General features: G+C 42.2%; 1 protein-coding gene across 1 annotated transcript; it reads right to left on the bottom strand.

Annotated features, from left to right (window-relative positions):
• Positions 1-1,747: 1,747 nt before the first annotated feature.
• LOC124151223 lies at positions 1,748-9,370 on the bottom strand. The gene is made up of 3 exons (XM_046523583.2): positions 9,103-9,370; positions 5,179-5,381; positions 1,748-4,449 (listed from the first exon to the last, which is right to left on the bottom strand). The coding sequence occupies exons 1-3, from the start codon at positions 9,317-9,319 to the stop codon at positions 2,197-2,199; spliced, it is 2,673 nt and encodes an 890-aa protein (XP_046379539.2). The 5' UTR covers positions 9,320-9,370; the 3' UTR covers positions 1,748-2,196.
• Positions 9,371-16,965: the final 7,595 nt, after the last annotated feature.

Below are 16,965 nucleotides of genomic sequence, written 5' to 3'. Positions count from 1 at the left end.
TATGGCCGGGGGGTTGGATATGGGTAGCACCAGCACACTATGGCCGGGGGGTTGGATATGGGTAGCACCAGCACACTATGGCCAGGGGGTTGGATATGGGTAGCACCAGCACACTATGGCCAGGGGGTTGGATACGGCTAGCCACAGCACACTATGGCCAGGGGGTTGGATATGGGTAGCACCAGCACACTATGGCCAGGGGGTTGGATGTGGGTAGCACCAGCACACTATGGCCTGGGGGTTGGATATGGGTAGCACCAGCACATTATGGCCGGGGGGTTGGATATGGGTAGCACCAGCACACTATGGCCAGGGGGTTGGATACGGGTAGCACCAGCACACTATGGCCGGGGGGTTGGATATGGGTAGCACCAGCACACTATGGCCAGGGGGTTGGATACGGCTAGCCACAGCACACTATGGCCAGGGGGTTGGATATGGGTAGCACCAGCACACTATGGCCGGGGGGTTGGATATGGGTAGCACCAGCACACTATGGCCAGGGGGTTGGATATGGGTAGCACCAGCACACTATGGCCTGGGGGTTGGATATGGGTAGCACCAGCACACTATGGCCAGGGGGTTGGATACGGGTAGCACCAGCACACTATGGCCAGGGGGTTGGATACGGGTAGCACCAGCACATTTGGTCCAGTGGGTTCAATACCGGTAGCAATGCTTCTGCGCATTACAATATGGATACTACTCGGATGAACACTTTCAAGCGTTATGATTATGCATTCAAGGATATCACACATGCTGTACTATCCCATACCGGACCACACAAGGATTTTTCCATTTTGCCTTTCCTATCCTATACAGTTTCAGTCATCAACAGGTTATTAAGGCGATCCACGCTAGGATATTATTACCTACATATAATGGGTCCGTCTACAAGACTCACGAGTCTCCCTTCCCAGTTGACTGGATGAGGAATATTGCCAGCTTGTCACGAAACCTGCAACCAGGATGCAAATTGACGAGTTCAAGGACTTTGACACTGGATCATATATAGATTGGTTTGCGGCAGGTTTTGACCATCTGTTGCCTTGAGTATACTGGTCAACTTGTTGGCACCAAGATTGAAATAAAATTGGATGAGGTGGGAATCATCCACAGTGCCGAATTTGCAGGAGGATATTTCGTCTGCCCAAGTGTGGATGTCTCCCAGATCCTTCTTACGTAATGGCAGCATCATCGACATCAAGTACACCGTCAGTTTCTTGAACCACTCAAACTGAGCATGCACCTACAAGCCGTCATGGCACCTGAAAAGTCGATTGCAGTCTGTCATAAACAAAATTACATGTTCTTCCAACCAGAGATTTCAGACAATAAATTTGGCATAAATTATGCATAAACGTCCGGCAGAAATTCAAAGGCATCAGGATCCACCAAAACATAGGCATGTGTCGTCAGGGTGGGTCCCTTTTGATGCTAAAACATGGAGAAACAAGTCATCACGGCCATATACTAATTCCAGCAGAGATGAGCCTAGCCTCCTACAACATGATAGAGGACGTGGAAGACCCACCTACAGAGGTAGAGGGCAACATGACTGCACCTTCTGTTCAACCAAACCCTGTCGACCTGGCTTGGTTATTGGATCTCAAATGCGGGTCAACTTCGACTCCTTAAATGTGCAAATAGCTCCTTTGACTAGTAGATAGTGTGTTTGTAAAAATTTGGGTCTTTCCAGATGAAATCACGCCCCACAAGTGCTACACAATGATTGAAAAGTACTTTGTAACCTTCTTTCAGAACGTTTAATACGTACATCATGTAGTCATGGAGGCTGTATTGCTGCCAGCTACATCGACACATCAGTGATACGACCATTTTCTTAATAACATGAAATCATTTGAATTTATGACCAATAAAATTAACAGAACAGGTCACCAAAACTGATTACACTTCAAAAACATATTGTCCATGAAACACCATGGGAAATCGCAATGAATCGTCTTCACAGAATCAACTGAGCAATAAAATGTCCACCATCGTGCAAGTAAATCCTCAAGCATGTCCAATTAGATTATAATCTTGTTATATATCATGACATGAGTAACAATTAGTATGCTAGAGATTGGCGTAGTCATATTTAAATCACAAATGCAATACAAAAATGATGAAGCAAAGACTATAAAGACAACCTCTTCGGTAATAGCGACATATACGTGCGTGATGCGTGAAACACTATTCAATATGCAGCATTTTCGTGAAGACTTTTGGTCGCGTAAATGTGACTGTGGTGATTGTCTCCATGCGATAACTGGAAATAACGTTCTCTTTGCGGACTACAAAGTCATCCAGGGCCCTGGCAAGGTTAGTGACAAACTCCTTCATGGGATAAGAGGAAAAATCTGGAACTTCTACTTCTGGTACCTTGGGCTTATGGTTATTGAATTGCTGGAATCGAAATGTTTTTATTTTGCCGAGGACAATGTCCCTCTTCGGCTTGGCTGGTCTTGACAGACGACGAAGGAGGGATACCTGAGGTATGATTTTAGCGGGCTGTGCTTTAGCTGTCGTAGTCTTACTGGCATCACTTATTTCAGATGACATCTTAGATGCCTCCCTGAGCATATTCATGGCTCCCTGTACACGGTAGTACTTCTTCAAGATGTCAAAGAATGCAGGTTTCTTCTTATGATAGTTCTTGCCTCTCAGTTTCTCAAAGCTGTACCTCTTGTTGAGTTTATTTGCATCAAACAAGGAGTCTTCTACTTCCGAGTCCTCGTCTGATTCTATATCCGCAGATTCTGTCTCCAGGTCCGTGTCTCTCCCAGACTCTCTCTCTTTCTTCTTGAAGAGAGACACCCCTGACTTTGATCCTGAATTTGTTCCAGAAAGTTTCTTTGAGGACGAAGAAGATTTTGCCCGACCAGACGACTCCCTGCTAGAAGGGGAGTTAGGTTTCAGACCAGGACTTGTGAGTGATGAATGAGACGAGTTCTTAGGGCTATCTTTCATATCTAATGACTTTTTCTTCTTATCTGATTGCTTTGCTTGGAAATCATTGTTACCTTCGGACAGGCCATTGGTTGGTTCTGCAATGACCGGGACTTTCCTTTGCCGTGAAATATGTCCCCCTAACGGGAACACCTCCTCCTCTGCCTCATGTGTTTCAATACTTTCTCTAGCCAGGAGTGTGTTTTTGACAGCCGGGCTGTCTGTCACGCCACCTGCCTCCTCGGCAAAGCGAATCATATCTGCACCATTTCTACGATTCACAATCTGCATAATTGGTGATTCAGAACCCCCTGCTGATCTTGAGACACTTGATCGAGACGATTTCGTGCTGGAATCCACCTGTATGTCACTCGAATTTAACTTATACTTCTTCATCAGTTTCTTCTTCCTCTGTTTCCCCTTCTTGAATCTTGGATCATATTTATTCTCACTTTCCAGCCAACGAAGGAAAGTACAAAAGGATGGAGCATGGCTGAAATATCGCAAAAGAGGCATTTCTGGTTTCACTTCGTCCTTATACTCCAGTGGTTTGGGATGCTTCTTCTCCAGGAATTTCATCCTCCTCTGCACCTCCTTCAGTTCTTTCTCCCTTTTCGCCACCACCCTGTTCCTGTTCTTAAGAAGCTTCTCCCTGGCAGAGATGTTTTCATTATGTGTATCACATTCTTGGAGAAAATATTCATTCCCAGGGGGACTTCTAATATAAGTATACTTATCCAACTTCCAGTTTTCAAGACCTGCCTTTGTTCGTTCTGAGCAGGGAAGCTTAGCCAGGTTGAATTCCATTAGGGGTAGTCCCGTTTCAGAGCTGTCAGTGTTATCAGTGGTGGATTCGGAAGGTTGAGATCCAGGTGCTGCTGTTGGTGACTCGACTGTGGGTGTCTGCTGAAGCCGGTTCCTTGCCAATGCTTCAAAAACAGTGGGCATCTTTGACTGTCTCCTGGCACGCTGATTACCCGGTATTGGAGAGTTACGGTCCTGATCAGATGATCCACCTTTTGCTTTATGATGACTGGTCTTTTTCTTGGCTAACAGAAGCGAACTTTCTTTTATGAACGACTTTATCATGGTAGACCCACTATTATCAAACGGTGATGTGTTTACCAAAGCCGTTACAGGAATAGCTCTTACTGGTCCCTTGATACCAAGAAGACCACTATCGACAAGCTTTATATCCACTGTATCGACTTTAACAGACTTTGGCTGACGAACAGAAAACAGAAGAGGGTTGTCTCCGGAACGTTCCATTGTGCTTTTATCTCGAATCGGAGGTTTCGCAGAAGACTTGGGCATATACGGTATTCCTTCTGAGCTCTCTAAGCTTGAGGAGGTGTAGCCTGAAGAGGATAGTCCCCGCGATGACGTCAGACTGAACGGGTAGGCGGTACTTCCTGAAAGGTCCACCTCCATTGGGCGTGGGCGTCTGCCGTAGTAGGTGAAGTCTATCATGAGGTTTTCATGTATGACATCCTCTTTCTGAAAAATAAAACCATATTTTACCCACTGTTACAAAATATTAAGAAGAGCTAAGGTCACATTAAAGTTATATTGGTGTTGTGGTAGCCTATAGTTGTTAAAGCTTTGGTTTGTCAGGCGGAAAGACCGGGTACGATTTCCCACATAGTGATAACGTGTGGAGCCCATTTCAGTTCCCCGCCTTCGGTTTGTTGCTGGAATATTGCTAGAAGCGGCGTAATATAAATATTCTTGGGCAAAATAAAAACATTTCCATCTCACCAGTCACTGAACATCGTTGCCTACTGCTTCAAACAAACATGTCGCCAGGATGGAAAATATGAGTTCATATATTCAGGAAACCAGGATCCACTTGCACAAAGGGGCGTTAGAATAGCCTAGCGGTTAAAGCGTTCGCTCGTCACGCCGAAGCCCGGGTTCGATTCCCCAAATAGCTGTGGAGCCAATTTCCGGTGTATCTCGCCGTAATATTGCTGGAATAGTGCTACAAAAGCGCCGTAAAACCATACTCCGTGACTTGGTTTGAAGGATCTTCCATATCCATTAAATTACGATGGTTGCAGCGCTAATACGCTTTGTGCAAGTGGTCGAACTGTTTAGGGGAGTGATTCGTTCAACTAGACACAGATTTATTTTGATGAGGTAAGCTTCATAGTTTTGTACCAGTGGACACCGCCGTACTGTCCGAACTGTATCGTTTTAGACTGACTGCTGTATGTCTACTCTCACCTTTTGTGCGTCATCAAACCTGAAGCAGGCATGTTTCACCCGTGTGTTGGTGGTGTAGACGAAGGTGTTGTGACTGGCCAGCTCCTGGTCCCTCTCCATGGAGAACAACGTGGTCAGCAACAGCTCCAGTAGCTCCCCATTCATCACCCTCAACGAACACTCCTCGCCCCACGAGTTGGAGTACAGATAGTCCCAGAACGAGGCTGAAACAGATGTGACACGTCGTGTGATGTAACGAATGGATATGAGGAATTTGTAATAAATTGAGAAAGTCTCCCTCGATATCAAAGTACCGGAACCTTCAATGAATAAGGGGCGTGGGGTAGACTAGTGGTTAAAGCGTTCCCTCGTCACAACGAAGGTCCGGGTTCGATTCCCCACATGGGTATGTGTGAAGCCCATTTTTGGTGTTCCCCGCCATGATATTGCTGGAATATTGCTAAAAGCGGCGTAAAACCATACTCGTTCAACGAATAAAGTCTCATACGGTATCTGGGCAGCATTTCACATCTTGATCGTAAGAGCATGCAGTGAATGGTCGTTCATAATATAGTGATTATTTAATTGATGGTCATGCATGCATTCATGTAATGAGTGGTTGTATCTCGTATAGGATATATACTCCTCGAAACGATTGAGTGATTAATGAATTGAAGAGAAAATGTTTGACTTGTACGTTTAATATAAATTTATATGAAACATTATGGATGTTGGATGGTTATTGAAAGTTACTGACGAGTGGGACCCCGTGGACCAAGGCAACTGCCTCGACTGGACATGCTCCAGGCGGGGTAGATGATTGTCAGGTACAGTCCGTTTGACTCCAAATGAGAACGATGAATTGCAAAATAACTCGAAATCCAGAAAAGTGTATGAAACATCAATACGGTACTTGACCATGAATACCCTGTACCCAACAAAATCTGAATTTTGTTTATTTTAAGACCCATGACGGATGAAGTTCTTTAAGAAACTATCATGTAATTTTGTATAGAAATGTGTACATGACACGTAGGGGGACAAACCGTGGAAGGAACAGCGCAAGCACGGTCTGCACGTGCTACACAGTGACCGTGTTCATTCAATGACAAGATGCGCTACTCAGCAGATGTTAAACAGTTGATGTTGAATGTGTATGATTTCTTTAGAAGTGAAGCTGAAAGAGCAAAGCCTTTTTATGCAATTAATAAATTCTTGAAACGAGCTTCAAAAGCTCTTGGTATGTCCCCTCAGAAACTTAAAAAAGTTGTTAGTCGACGCGATACAAATAGTCAGACCAAGGAGGTAGGGAACATGTCAAAACCACGCAAGGTTGATAAATTAGACAGTTTTCAGAGGGATCAAGTCAGACGTGCAATTGTTAAACTGCACTCAGAAAATAAGTACCTGTCCCTAAGAATTTTGAAGAAACACCTTGAAACTGACCATGATTTACGTGTTACAAAGTACAAACTATGGCAGCTGTTGCATACATTTGGTTACAAACACAAAAAGATAACTGGAGAAAATAGGGCTGTGTTGTGTGAACGGTCTGACATTGTTCGTCTCCGAAATCATTACCTTCGTACCATCAAGCAGAAACGTGAAGAAGGATATGAGCCCGTCTCCTTAGATGAGACATGGGTAAATGCGTCACACATAGCCAGCAGTCAGTGGGTACCCAGTGGTGACTGTAAGGAGTCTGGTAGAAAGTTACCAATGGGAAAGGGTGAAAGACTCATAGTTCTCCATGCTGGTTCTTCTAGTCAGGGTTTTCTCCCAGACTGTGACCTCGTCTTTAGAGCCAAGGCCAAAGACAACAGGGACTACCACACAGAAATGAACGGCAATGTATTTCTGGAGTGGGTGGAAGATAAATTAGTCCCTGCTTTGCCGACCATGTCTCTCATTGTCATGGACAATGCACCGTATCATAGTGTGCAGGATCCAGAAAGCAATACTCCAACCTCTAATAACCGTAAAGGAGACATGGTTACTTGGCTTCAAGGGAGGAACATTACCTTTCCTTCTCGAGCGACGAAACCACAGCTCTATGAAATCATCAAAACTATGAAACCTGACCCCGTGTATAAAGTTGACAGTTACATCAAGGGTCAGGGTCACGCTGTCTTACGACTGCCACCTTATCACTGCGACCTGAATCCAATCGAGTTGGTATGGGGCATCGTCAAGGGTGACGTTGGACGATCGAACACAACGTTCAAATTACGAGACGTTGAACAACTCGTAAAGGAATCCCTTAGTCGGGTAACAGTAGAAACATGGAGGCGTTGTGTGGCCACAGTCGTTGACGAGATAGAGCCACGTTATTGGTCACGAGATGGACTACGGCCAGCAACAGTTCAACCTATAATAGCGGCAGTCGGTTCAGGCACCAGCAGTTCCGACGACGAGATCTATGGCATGAGCGAGTCAGATTGCGACTGAAATTATCATGAGACGGCCCCTATAACGCTCTGTCATTTCCCCTACCACAGAACGTGCAGTGCATGCGTGCTTGCGCTGTGCCTTCCACGGTTCGTCCCCCCAACGTGTCATGTACACATTTCTATACAAAATTACATGATAGTTTCTTAAAGAACTTCATCCGTCATGGGTCTTAAAATAAACAAAATTCAGATTTTGTTGGGTACAGGGTATTCATGGTCAAGTACCGTATTGATGTTTCATACACTTTTCTGGATTTCGAGTTATTTTGCAATTCATCGTTCTCATGCGAAGACAACTTCATCCCACAGAGGTTCAGTGGGGTTGAGGTCAGAGCAATTAGCTGGCGAAGACAGTAGCCGGATCTTCGCATTCCGAAAGATCTCCATTGACATACGAGCTGTTGGCTGACTGGCATTATCCTGTCAAAAATTGACGATCAATCTTACGGGCAAAGGGGAACACGACTAGCCTCATAACTCAGCATTTTTAAATATTTGAACACGAGCAGGTCATTCACCTGAGAGGAATTCATTAGTAGATGTAGATAACGACAGTACAGACATATGGTACAAACGCATCTCAGGTCACGGATTTGCTCACTGTCAAATTGTTTCTTGAATTTCGAAAAGTCGACCATTTTCGTCCATTTTAATGATTTGTGTATACTTGCACGTGACGGGGCGGTGGATCAGCCTAGTGGTTAATGTCGTTTGTCACGACGAAGACCCGGGTTCGATGACCCACATGGGTACAATGTGTGAAGCCCATTCCTGATGTTCCCCGCCTTGATATTGCTGGTTATTGCTAAAAGCGGCGTAAAACCACACACAATCTCTCACTCACTTGCAAAGATGCCTGATTGTTTTCATTGTGACCATTTTTTATAATTTAAACATAATTGTAAGATGTGACATCTCCAATTGACGAAAAAAGGACGACCTCACACTTTATGGAAATCAATACAAAGGGCAGACATTAGGCTGTGAAATTAATAACAGTTAATTATGGGATTTTCTATGTTATCAACTAATTGAATGTCAGAGGATTCCTGAAAAGCGTCGAGTCCCTACTTTTGTTTGTTGTTTAAATAATCGAGTCTGGACCAAACAATCCAGTGATTGACATCATGAGCATCGATCCACGCAATTGGGACGCGATAACATCAACGAGCCTGACCAACCGATCCCGTTAGTCGCCTCTTACGAGAAGCATAGTCGCCTGTTACAGCAAGCAAAAGTTGCTGAAGACCTATTCAAGATGACTGTGCATTCAGAGACAGTTAAAGGGGCAATCTATTCAACGATCTGGAACCCATATTCAGTCTAGGTATAGTCGTTGTAACTGAAATCTTGTCTCTTGAGTAACTGGGGTCTCCTTCACCTGATCGAACGGCATAATGAAATTTGAGTTGGCAGACAAACAAAATGGAGTTTGAGCGATTTAAATAACAGTAGAACCCTTTAATTATTTATAGAACCATTTATTGGCCCCTACCTGCGGAAATTTCCTGCCATCCTGGATCGGCCTCTGAGTTCATGTCCTCACAGAGGACAATGGACTGCAGGGGAAGGACAAATCTACTGCTAGCTTGATAAACGCCATGTTCGCCGTCCTTGACTTTGGTTCGTTCGAGGAACGGGTTGAGACGGAACCACACCCGCTTCACCCGACACCCGAACACGGTCCGGGCCTTGCCGTAATGGTGGTTCATGGTCCGTGTCTCTTCATGGTGTACCCTTCACAGAATCATTACTGCTTGTGAATGTCTATGACGTCAGCCCATTGTTAAAACGATGACGCTATTCTACTGTGACGTCATGACATGACTTCCGCTTGTGACGTCACGATATTACTGAAGCGCACATGGCAAAAATAGAACCGACAATTTCAAGATTCCTACCTCTACATGTGTTACCTTGAATTGTGTCAAAAAAAAACGTTTTAAAATATTCTGATCAACACGCCCTCATCGTTTATAATGTGTTTTTCGACATATCGACATATCAGGAATGAAACAAAGAGAATTAATTGAATTTTGTTAAAACAGGATCCGCTCAAGAGTTGGTTATAAATGTCCTGTCTTGGCCCAGACACTTGGGTTAAGAAATGATCGACTATTGAACTGCATAACAAATATATTGAGTTAGCGGACAAACAAAACATTTTAAGTGACTTAATTCAATCTTGTTAGAATTGCTAATTGACCGGAGCCTGGCCCAGCTAGTCTGCACGTATAATAAAACCCGTGAAGATCCGGGGTAGAGTAGGTCTTCAGAAACTCATGCTTGCTGTAAAAGGCGACTATGCTTGTCGTAAGAGGCGACTAACGGGATCGGGTGGTCAGGCTCGCTGACTTGGTTGAAGCATGTCATCGTATCGCACTAGCGAATGGAAACGCAACAATTATTTATCACAAAGATTATTATAAAACCTGGTACTAGCTGGTATGAATGAAATCCGGGACCATGTGAAATCTCGCTCAATATTTCCTTTGCTTTATTAACTTTTTGCTGTTCATAAATACTGCCTGGCGGGAGATGCCAATGATTATATACGCCGTGTTACAGGTTTTAAACAGTTGTTTTTGTGAACAGACAGGTTTCCGAACCAGATAGTGAAGTTTAAAGTCAGAATACTTAAAATATTGACATGAGGGTAGAGTCAATTTGAAAACGTCTTAAATGACGGAGGAAATATAAGATTAGAATTTCATTTCTGTATTCTAGATTCTGAAGACCTGCAAGTACAGCGTCACCTACAAATTTTATAATAAAACAATCAACAAAATGGCTGATACAGTCATTTGTTTACAAAATGAATAAAATTGGCGAGAGAACACAACCTTGAGAGGCCCGTGTAGAAGTGTAAATAAGAGGTGAGCGGGTGCAGCTAACGGTGACGAACTGTGTCCAGTTTACAAAAAAACGAATTAATCTATTTGACAATATACGAGTTAACACCCATGTTGTTAAGCTTTTGTACAAGTAAGTGTGGTTGAATGGTATTGAAAGCGGATGAAAAGTCGACGAACATTATTCGTGCATACGATTTACCCTTATCTAGATGGCTATAGATTTTATGCAGGAGAGTCTGTGTTGAGTCCTCGACGCCTCTGTTGGGTCTTTATGGGGATTGCAAAGGGTCGCGAATATGCTGAACGTCATATTAAGTCACAGGGCGATAGTTGTGTTTCGCTTTTGGGGAACAGGTACAATGTTAGAACTTCTTCATATTGGAGGAACGTGTATGGGAAGCTAATAAAGCTTGAAAGAGCTTTTGAAATATGCCATCTTTCGTTTACACAACGAGTGAGTGAGTGAGTGAGGTTTTACGCCGCTTTTAGCAATATTCCGGCAATATCACGGCGGGGGACACCAGAAATGGGCTTCACACATTGTACCCATGTCGGGAATCGAACCCGGGTCTTCGGTGTGACGAGCTTACGCTTTAACCACTACAACCCGACCGCCCCGTTTACACAACGAATTTTCGTCACAACCATGAAGATTCCATCCCAACTTTCCGCAGGTGAAATCCTTTCCGTCGGTGTGACGTCTTAGAATCTGAAGACGAATGGACATGCCATCCTTCTCGTCAACCTCTAACACGGAATACTGTTCATGTTGACTATCGGCACATGTCGTGTCTCAGCCGCATAGGTCTGGTTTATTGCAATAACATGAACTCGATTATCAGTCACTCTGAGTGAATTTACTTGTGCAGTCTTTATGAAACATTTTACAAGGAATTGGCGGATTCTCATGTTGTCAGTGTCTTTTGTTGCCTGTGGTTTGTTTGTTTGTTGTTTAACGCTGCACTCAGCAATATTCCAGCTATATGACGGCGGTCTGTAAATAATTGAGTCTTGACCAGACGATCCAGTGATTTGCATCATCTACGCAATTGTGTTACAATGTGCATCAACCAAGTCAGCGAGCCTTACCACAAAATGCTGTTAAGTCTCCTCTTATAGGACAAACATGGGTTGCTGAACACCAATTCTAACCGGGATCTGGGGAAGATGTTTAGGTGTGCTGACAAAAAGAATACTTTTTATCCCCTTCATCTGCAGGGGATATCAAATCAAGATGAGCTATACAATAAGCAGAAATTTTGTAGAAAGTTTGACCCCTTTCTTTTCATTGAGATTGATAATATTCATTTCAATTTCTGAATCCCTCATTTGCCAGCTTTTTGTACCACTGACATTACATCACCTACCGGGTACCCATGTACTACTTGGCAAACAAATGCACATGAGATCATAGCCAGCTCCTCTATTGACACCACATATCTTGCCCAAGGATCATAAGGGTGAAATTCACTCACCCAGGAACACCATTGGTACTGGTTGATCTGACAATTGCTTGATTTTGTTTGTTTGTTGTTTAACCCCGCACTCAGCAGTATTCCAGCTATATGATGGCGGTCTGTAAATAATCGAGTCTGGACCAGACAATCCAGTGATTAATACCATGAGCATCGATCCACGCAATTGGGATCAATGACATGCATCAACCAAGTCAGCGAGCCTGACCACCCGATCCCGCCGACAAGCAGAGTCACCTTTTACGGCAAGCATGGGTTGCTGAAGACCTATTCTACCCCGGAATCTTCACGGGTCAACAATCACTTGAACCTCAGTCACAGGAAGTACATACTTGTCAACAACTGACATCAATTTACCTTGAACTTATCTAAGGACAGCAAATGTCACCAGTGATTGCTGTTTAGATCTAAAGAACAAACAGAGTAGGGGAAGTTCTTATGAAATTTATTTCACTTAAATACATTTTACTTACAAATATATATACAATCAAGGTAAATAAATATTTATATTACATTATCCAGTGATAGTTTCTTTTCAAACAAGCTTACAGATATTAAATAAATTTGCATAATTTGCATAAGCTTACAGATATTACATAAATTTGCATAAAGCACATCACCACGACAACTGATCGAAATACGATTCTCAGTCAGTCTAGTTGATACTACAGACGTTACAAGATATTACTGGCTGTAAGTGAAAGTAGCAAGCAGCATGTGCTATATTTATGTCACTATTATTATAACACTTGTTGGAATAGCATTTACAGACAATAGATTCACAATGAACACTTCCAATAATACGGAAAAGCTTGTTAATATGTGCTCCAGTTGTACAATGTTTTGATCTTAAAGTATGAGACATTCCACTCAGATATGGATAACTTCAGAGTGGTAAGAAATGTCTCAAGAAAATAACACTTTCAACGTCAAACAGGAACTATGATAGGCTATAGGAAGACGAGCTACGAAATGATGCGTATGAATGTCATGGTGACCTGGCTGCAATGTTCAACTGTGCTATGAGGTGTGAACACAGTGCCCTCAATAACCTCATCGGGCCATACATTTTTCGTTTCAAAGCCCCACCACCCCTTCTGAAAAGCAGCTGGAAAAGAAAAAAATAAACATAAAAATGTTTTTTATTGTCTCCCGCTAGTAATATAGACACTCTTATTCAATATTAAATGATTTATAGAAATTCCATGTCTACACCACTATCAGTGATTCAGGAAGCCAGCTGCAGTTTAACTTGACAGCAGAATAGACTTTCATATAAATAAATAAATGATTGACATAGCTATTTATTTTAACTTTTATTTCGACCCCTTGTGTGTTAATGCTGAAATAAACCCATGAAACATAAAATTAAAAAAAGTGTGTCTTTGTAGAAGCTTGAGAGTACTGTGTCAGAACTTTGAAGTTCTGTGAAGTTCTTGGCTGGTCTCAGTGGGTGACCTTGCACTAATATGTTTCTGGAATGTTGTCTCTCTAGATGATGTAAATGAGGCCATACTACAATAGAAATCCACACTTCAATATTCCTAAAATAATATCAGTGACATTATGCTATAAAATGTCGAACAATCAAAAGCCACACTGTGGCCTGACATTCATACCTGACCATAGTCTGACCTACGGAATGATAGACATGAGAAATCTGAAATATTGGCAATCTAGAAATCAGAATAGAAGTAAAAGCTTTGAAACCTTAATCATCTAGAAATGAGATAAGCTAATTCATCAATCACACCACACCTACACAAATCAACTTAATATAACACAACATGCATAGCACCAAGGAAGTTCTTAAAAATACAATTCACCAAAATGGAAGTAAAAAATCTTTCTATTCCTAATATCTACATACAGATATAAAAAATGACTTAACCATGTTAGTTCAAGTATGAGGTGGACCTTGACCCCATGGTTGGAAATACTACAGCTGTCACAGTGGCCTGTCTAGCAGAGGAACCAGTGTGATTTATCATCCAAATCTGGCTTTTAGCAGGAGATATGACTTGGCAAGATCAATTAATATCTCCAAGGCGATATTGCTACAATGAAAGTGCATCACATTGTATGAAATCGCTGGCCATTGTGATGTCATCAGTACCGTGACCTCACAATCAAATATCACTACCATATTTTCTTGAGTATAGTGTGCACCCAAGTATAATGCACACCCTCTCTATCGGATTCAGTATTTTGGAAAAAATTTTTTTTGTATATTATGTGCAGAAAAAATGACCCTGTACCACTTTAGCAAATTCCAGTAAATGAGCGGGTAATGAGAAACTTGGTCAGTACAAATTTGAAATTTGAGATAGAATGCACACCCCCTTCTACACAGCTGTGTTTTTTGGAGAAAAAAAGTGTGCACTATACTCAAGAAAATATGGTAATCTCTCTGGCACTGAGGCTGTTTCTCTGGTTTCCACACTCAAGAAACTAGTTAAGACTGTTTACTTAGACAGTGGGAAGAATGATTTGGGATGATATAAAGAATTTCACCCTTTTGATATCAAATATATCAACACTCGTCGAAAAAAGTTTCAAACTTCAAGGTAAGTGTTGAGATATGTGATATCAACAGACACAAGTGTGATACTCTCTGTGTATCTCAGTGACTGGTGTAATCCACCCTATAGCAGGGAAACCCGTGCTGTAAGTGTAAACATTACCCAAGACACAGTAAGTTGGTTGTCTGTGCATCTATTCTTCTTAATCAGCCCACCCAATCCCGATAGAACTGAGATCCGTTGAGATCCCACACCTCGATCTCACTTCATTCCAACTTGTTCCCATTCAACACCCAACTTGTTCCGCCAGTCCTTCATACCAATTAGTATCAATCTTCTTAACCAATACTTAACAAAGTTCAGCATTAGCTACGATTTAATGTATCATTATGTTTGAATTTGTTTAGCGGCTGAATATGTAACGAAGCAAAACAAGTTTCTATTACGACAATAATGTTCTGTCGGGATCTGATCTCACCATAAGTTGTTTGTTGTTTAACACCAAACTCAGCAATATTCCAGCTATATGACAGCGGACGGTATATATTCAAGTTTAGACCAGACAAGCCAGAGATTAACATCACAAGCATTGATCAATGCAATGGGGATACGGTGACAAGCATCAATCGAGTCAGCAAGCCTGACCACCCGATGATCACTAAGGTCTCCTCTTATGAGTGAGTGAGTGAGTAAGGTTTTATGCCTCTTTTAGCAATATTCAAGCAATTTCACGGCGGGGGACACCAGAAATGGGCTTCACACATTGTACCCATGTCGGGATTCGAACCTGGGTCTTCGGCGTGACGAGCAAACGCTTTAACCACTAGGCTACCCGACCGCCCCTCTCCTCTTATGACAAGCATGGACTGCTGGGGACTAGAGTCATCAGGATCTTAGCTGTCGTCACCTTACATACATATGATGCTACAACATCAGAGGTCCATGGGCTGAAACGATGGGATTGGTACACAAAAGCAAGATCAGTATCACTACATAGTTCTAAGAACTGAGATAAAATGTGAAAATACTGATGGAAAGACATTAAACAAACATATGAAAGAAGCATATGAGACAGGGCATCCACTGAGGTGACAACAGGTAGTTTGATGTGTCAGAGCTTAACATGTCACTGTGTCCTATCTTGCTGATCTCCTAACCAACTATGTGTTCCCTTATATATCTCAATCAGTATATACAGAATATAAAGTGAGTGAGTGAGTTGGGTTTAACGCCACTTTTAACAGTATTCCAGTTATATCGCGGCGTGTCCGCTTAATGTGGGAGGAAAGCCCGAAGTGATGCAGGTCTTCGACGTTTACCACTTCGGTGAAACCCATGAGCACGGGGATGGTGCTGACAAACCTAGAAACATAATCGGGGTGAACCGGGATTCGAACCCACAACCAAAAGTTTCTGGCGTGCCCAAGGGACGCAACAGCGAATGGCGACGCCTAAGACGACTGGGCAACCCGTGCCCCACTTTTTTATTATATACACATGCAGAATAATTAAATTCATTATTAAATTCATGCCCTCCAGAATATCAAGAATGTCCTCAAACAGAAACAAAGAAATATGCATGATGAAAACACTGCTAAGTCTTAATGCTACAACTGTCCCGGCTCATGGGGATGAAATACATTACTGCCATACTAACAGTCAAATGTTGATGATCAATACATTGAACAAGCGTGTATAAAACATTCATCTGAGATACATATCAGGATCCAAACAAATATGGCTCAGCTATATCCAGTACAGAGCGATAAGAAACTTGCTGACAAGATTCTACACCGTCATCCTTGTGAGGCTCAGTACTAGTTAGTGTTCAAAAATAAGGGAGTCCTAGGATCCTTGAGATTGGCTAATTACAAACACTGCTACAATATATACTAGTTGGCTGAAGAAAGGATTGATTTGGTTTTCAATATGTTTTATTCTTTTCAGTGCAGGTAGCTAGGTTCTGCCAACCTTGTAACCAGTTAGTATCAATTTTCTCAACCAATATTCGATAAAGTTCAGCAGGTACCATTGAAAAGAAGTAGAAAGATGTTGAAAACCATATGTCAATCTGCTTTCATTGATACGACAGAATTCTAAATGCCTCGTAAAGATATAATTAGTTTGTTAATGATTTAATATGGAAATACTATTTTCTATAATACTAACTGCATGTAGTTTAAATAACAAAAGAATTTACAAACTAAAACTACTGAAAGACTCAACATAATCAGTGCAACAAATTTTCAGCCCTTAAAGAAAAATAGACATCCTTACAATTCTTGTAAGTTTGACTTCTGAATATTATTATTTCATGAATAGGCATCACATGGCATATATCTCTCTACAAACCTAGTCTCTCTGTCACAGCTGCTACTTGTTGTTTCAAGCCACACTCAGCAATATTCCCGCTATATGATGGCGGTCTGTAATTAATCCAGGCTGGACCATACAATCCAGTGATCGACATCATGAGCATCGATTCTCACAAATAGGATACGATGGC

This window comes from Haliotis rufescens, unplaced genomic scaffold (assembly GCF_023055435.1).
Source record: "Haliotis rufescens isolate VD_foot unplaced genomic scaffold, xgHalRufe1.0.p SCAF_11, whole genome shotgun sequence".
Taxonomy (NCBI): domain Eukaryota; kingdom Metazoa; phylum Mollusca; class Gastropoda; order Lepetellida; family Haliotidae; genus Haliotis; species Haliotis rufescens.
The sequence above is the reverse complement of the archived record's forward strand: the minus strand, read 5'-3'. Positions and strand labels throughout refer to the sequence as shown.

Excerpts from the sequence above, each read along its gene's own strand:
- LOC124151223 (XM_046523583.2), bottom strand. The coding sequence starts at position 9,319 with ATGAACCACCATTACGGCAAGGCCCGGACCGTGTTCGGGTGTCGGGTG. Across the intron at positions 5,382-9,102 it reads ATGGCAGGAAATTTCCGCAG|CCTCGTTCTGGGACTATCTG; the intron begins GTAGGGGCCAAT and ends CATCTGTTTCAG. Across the intron at positions 4,450-5,178 it reads GGTTTGATGACGCACAAAAG|AAAGAGGATGTCATACATGA; the intron begins GTGAGAGTAGAC and ends TTTATTTTTCAG.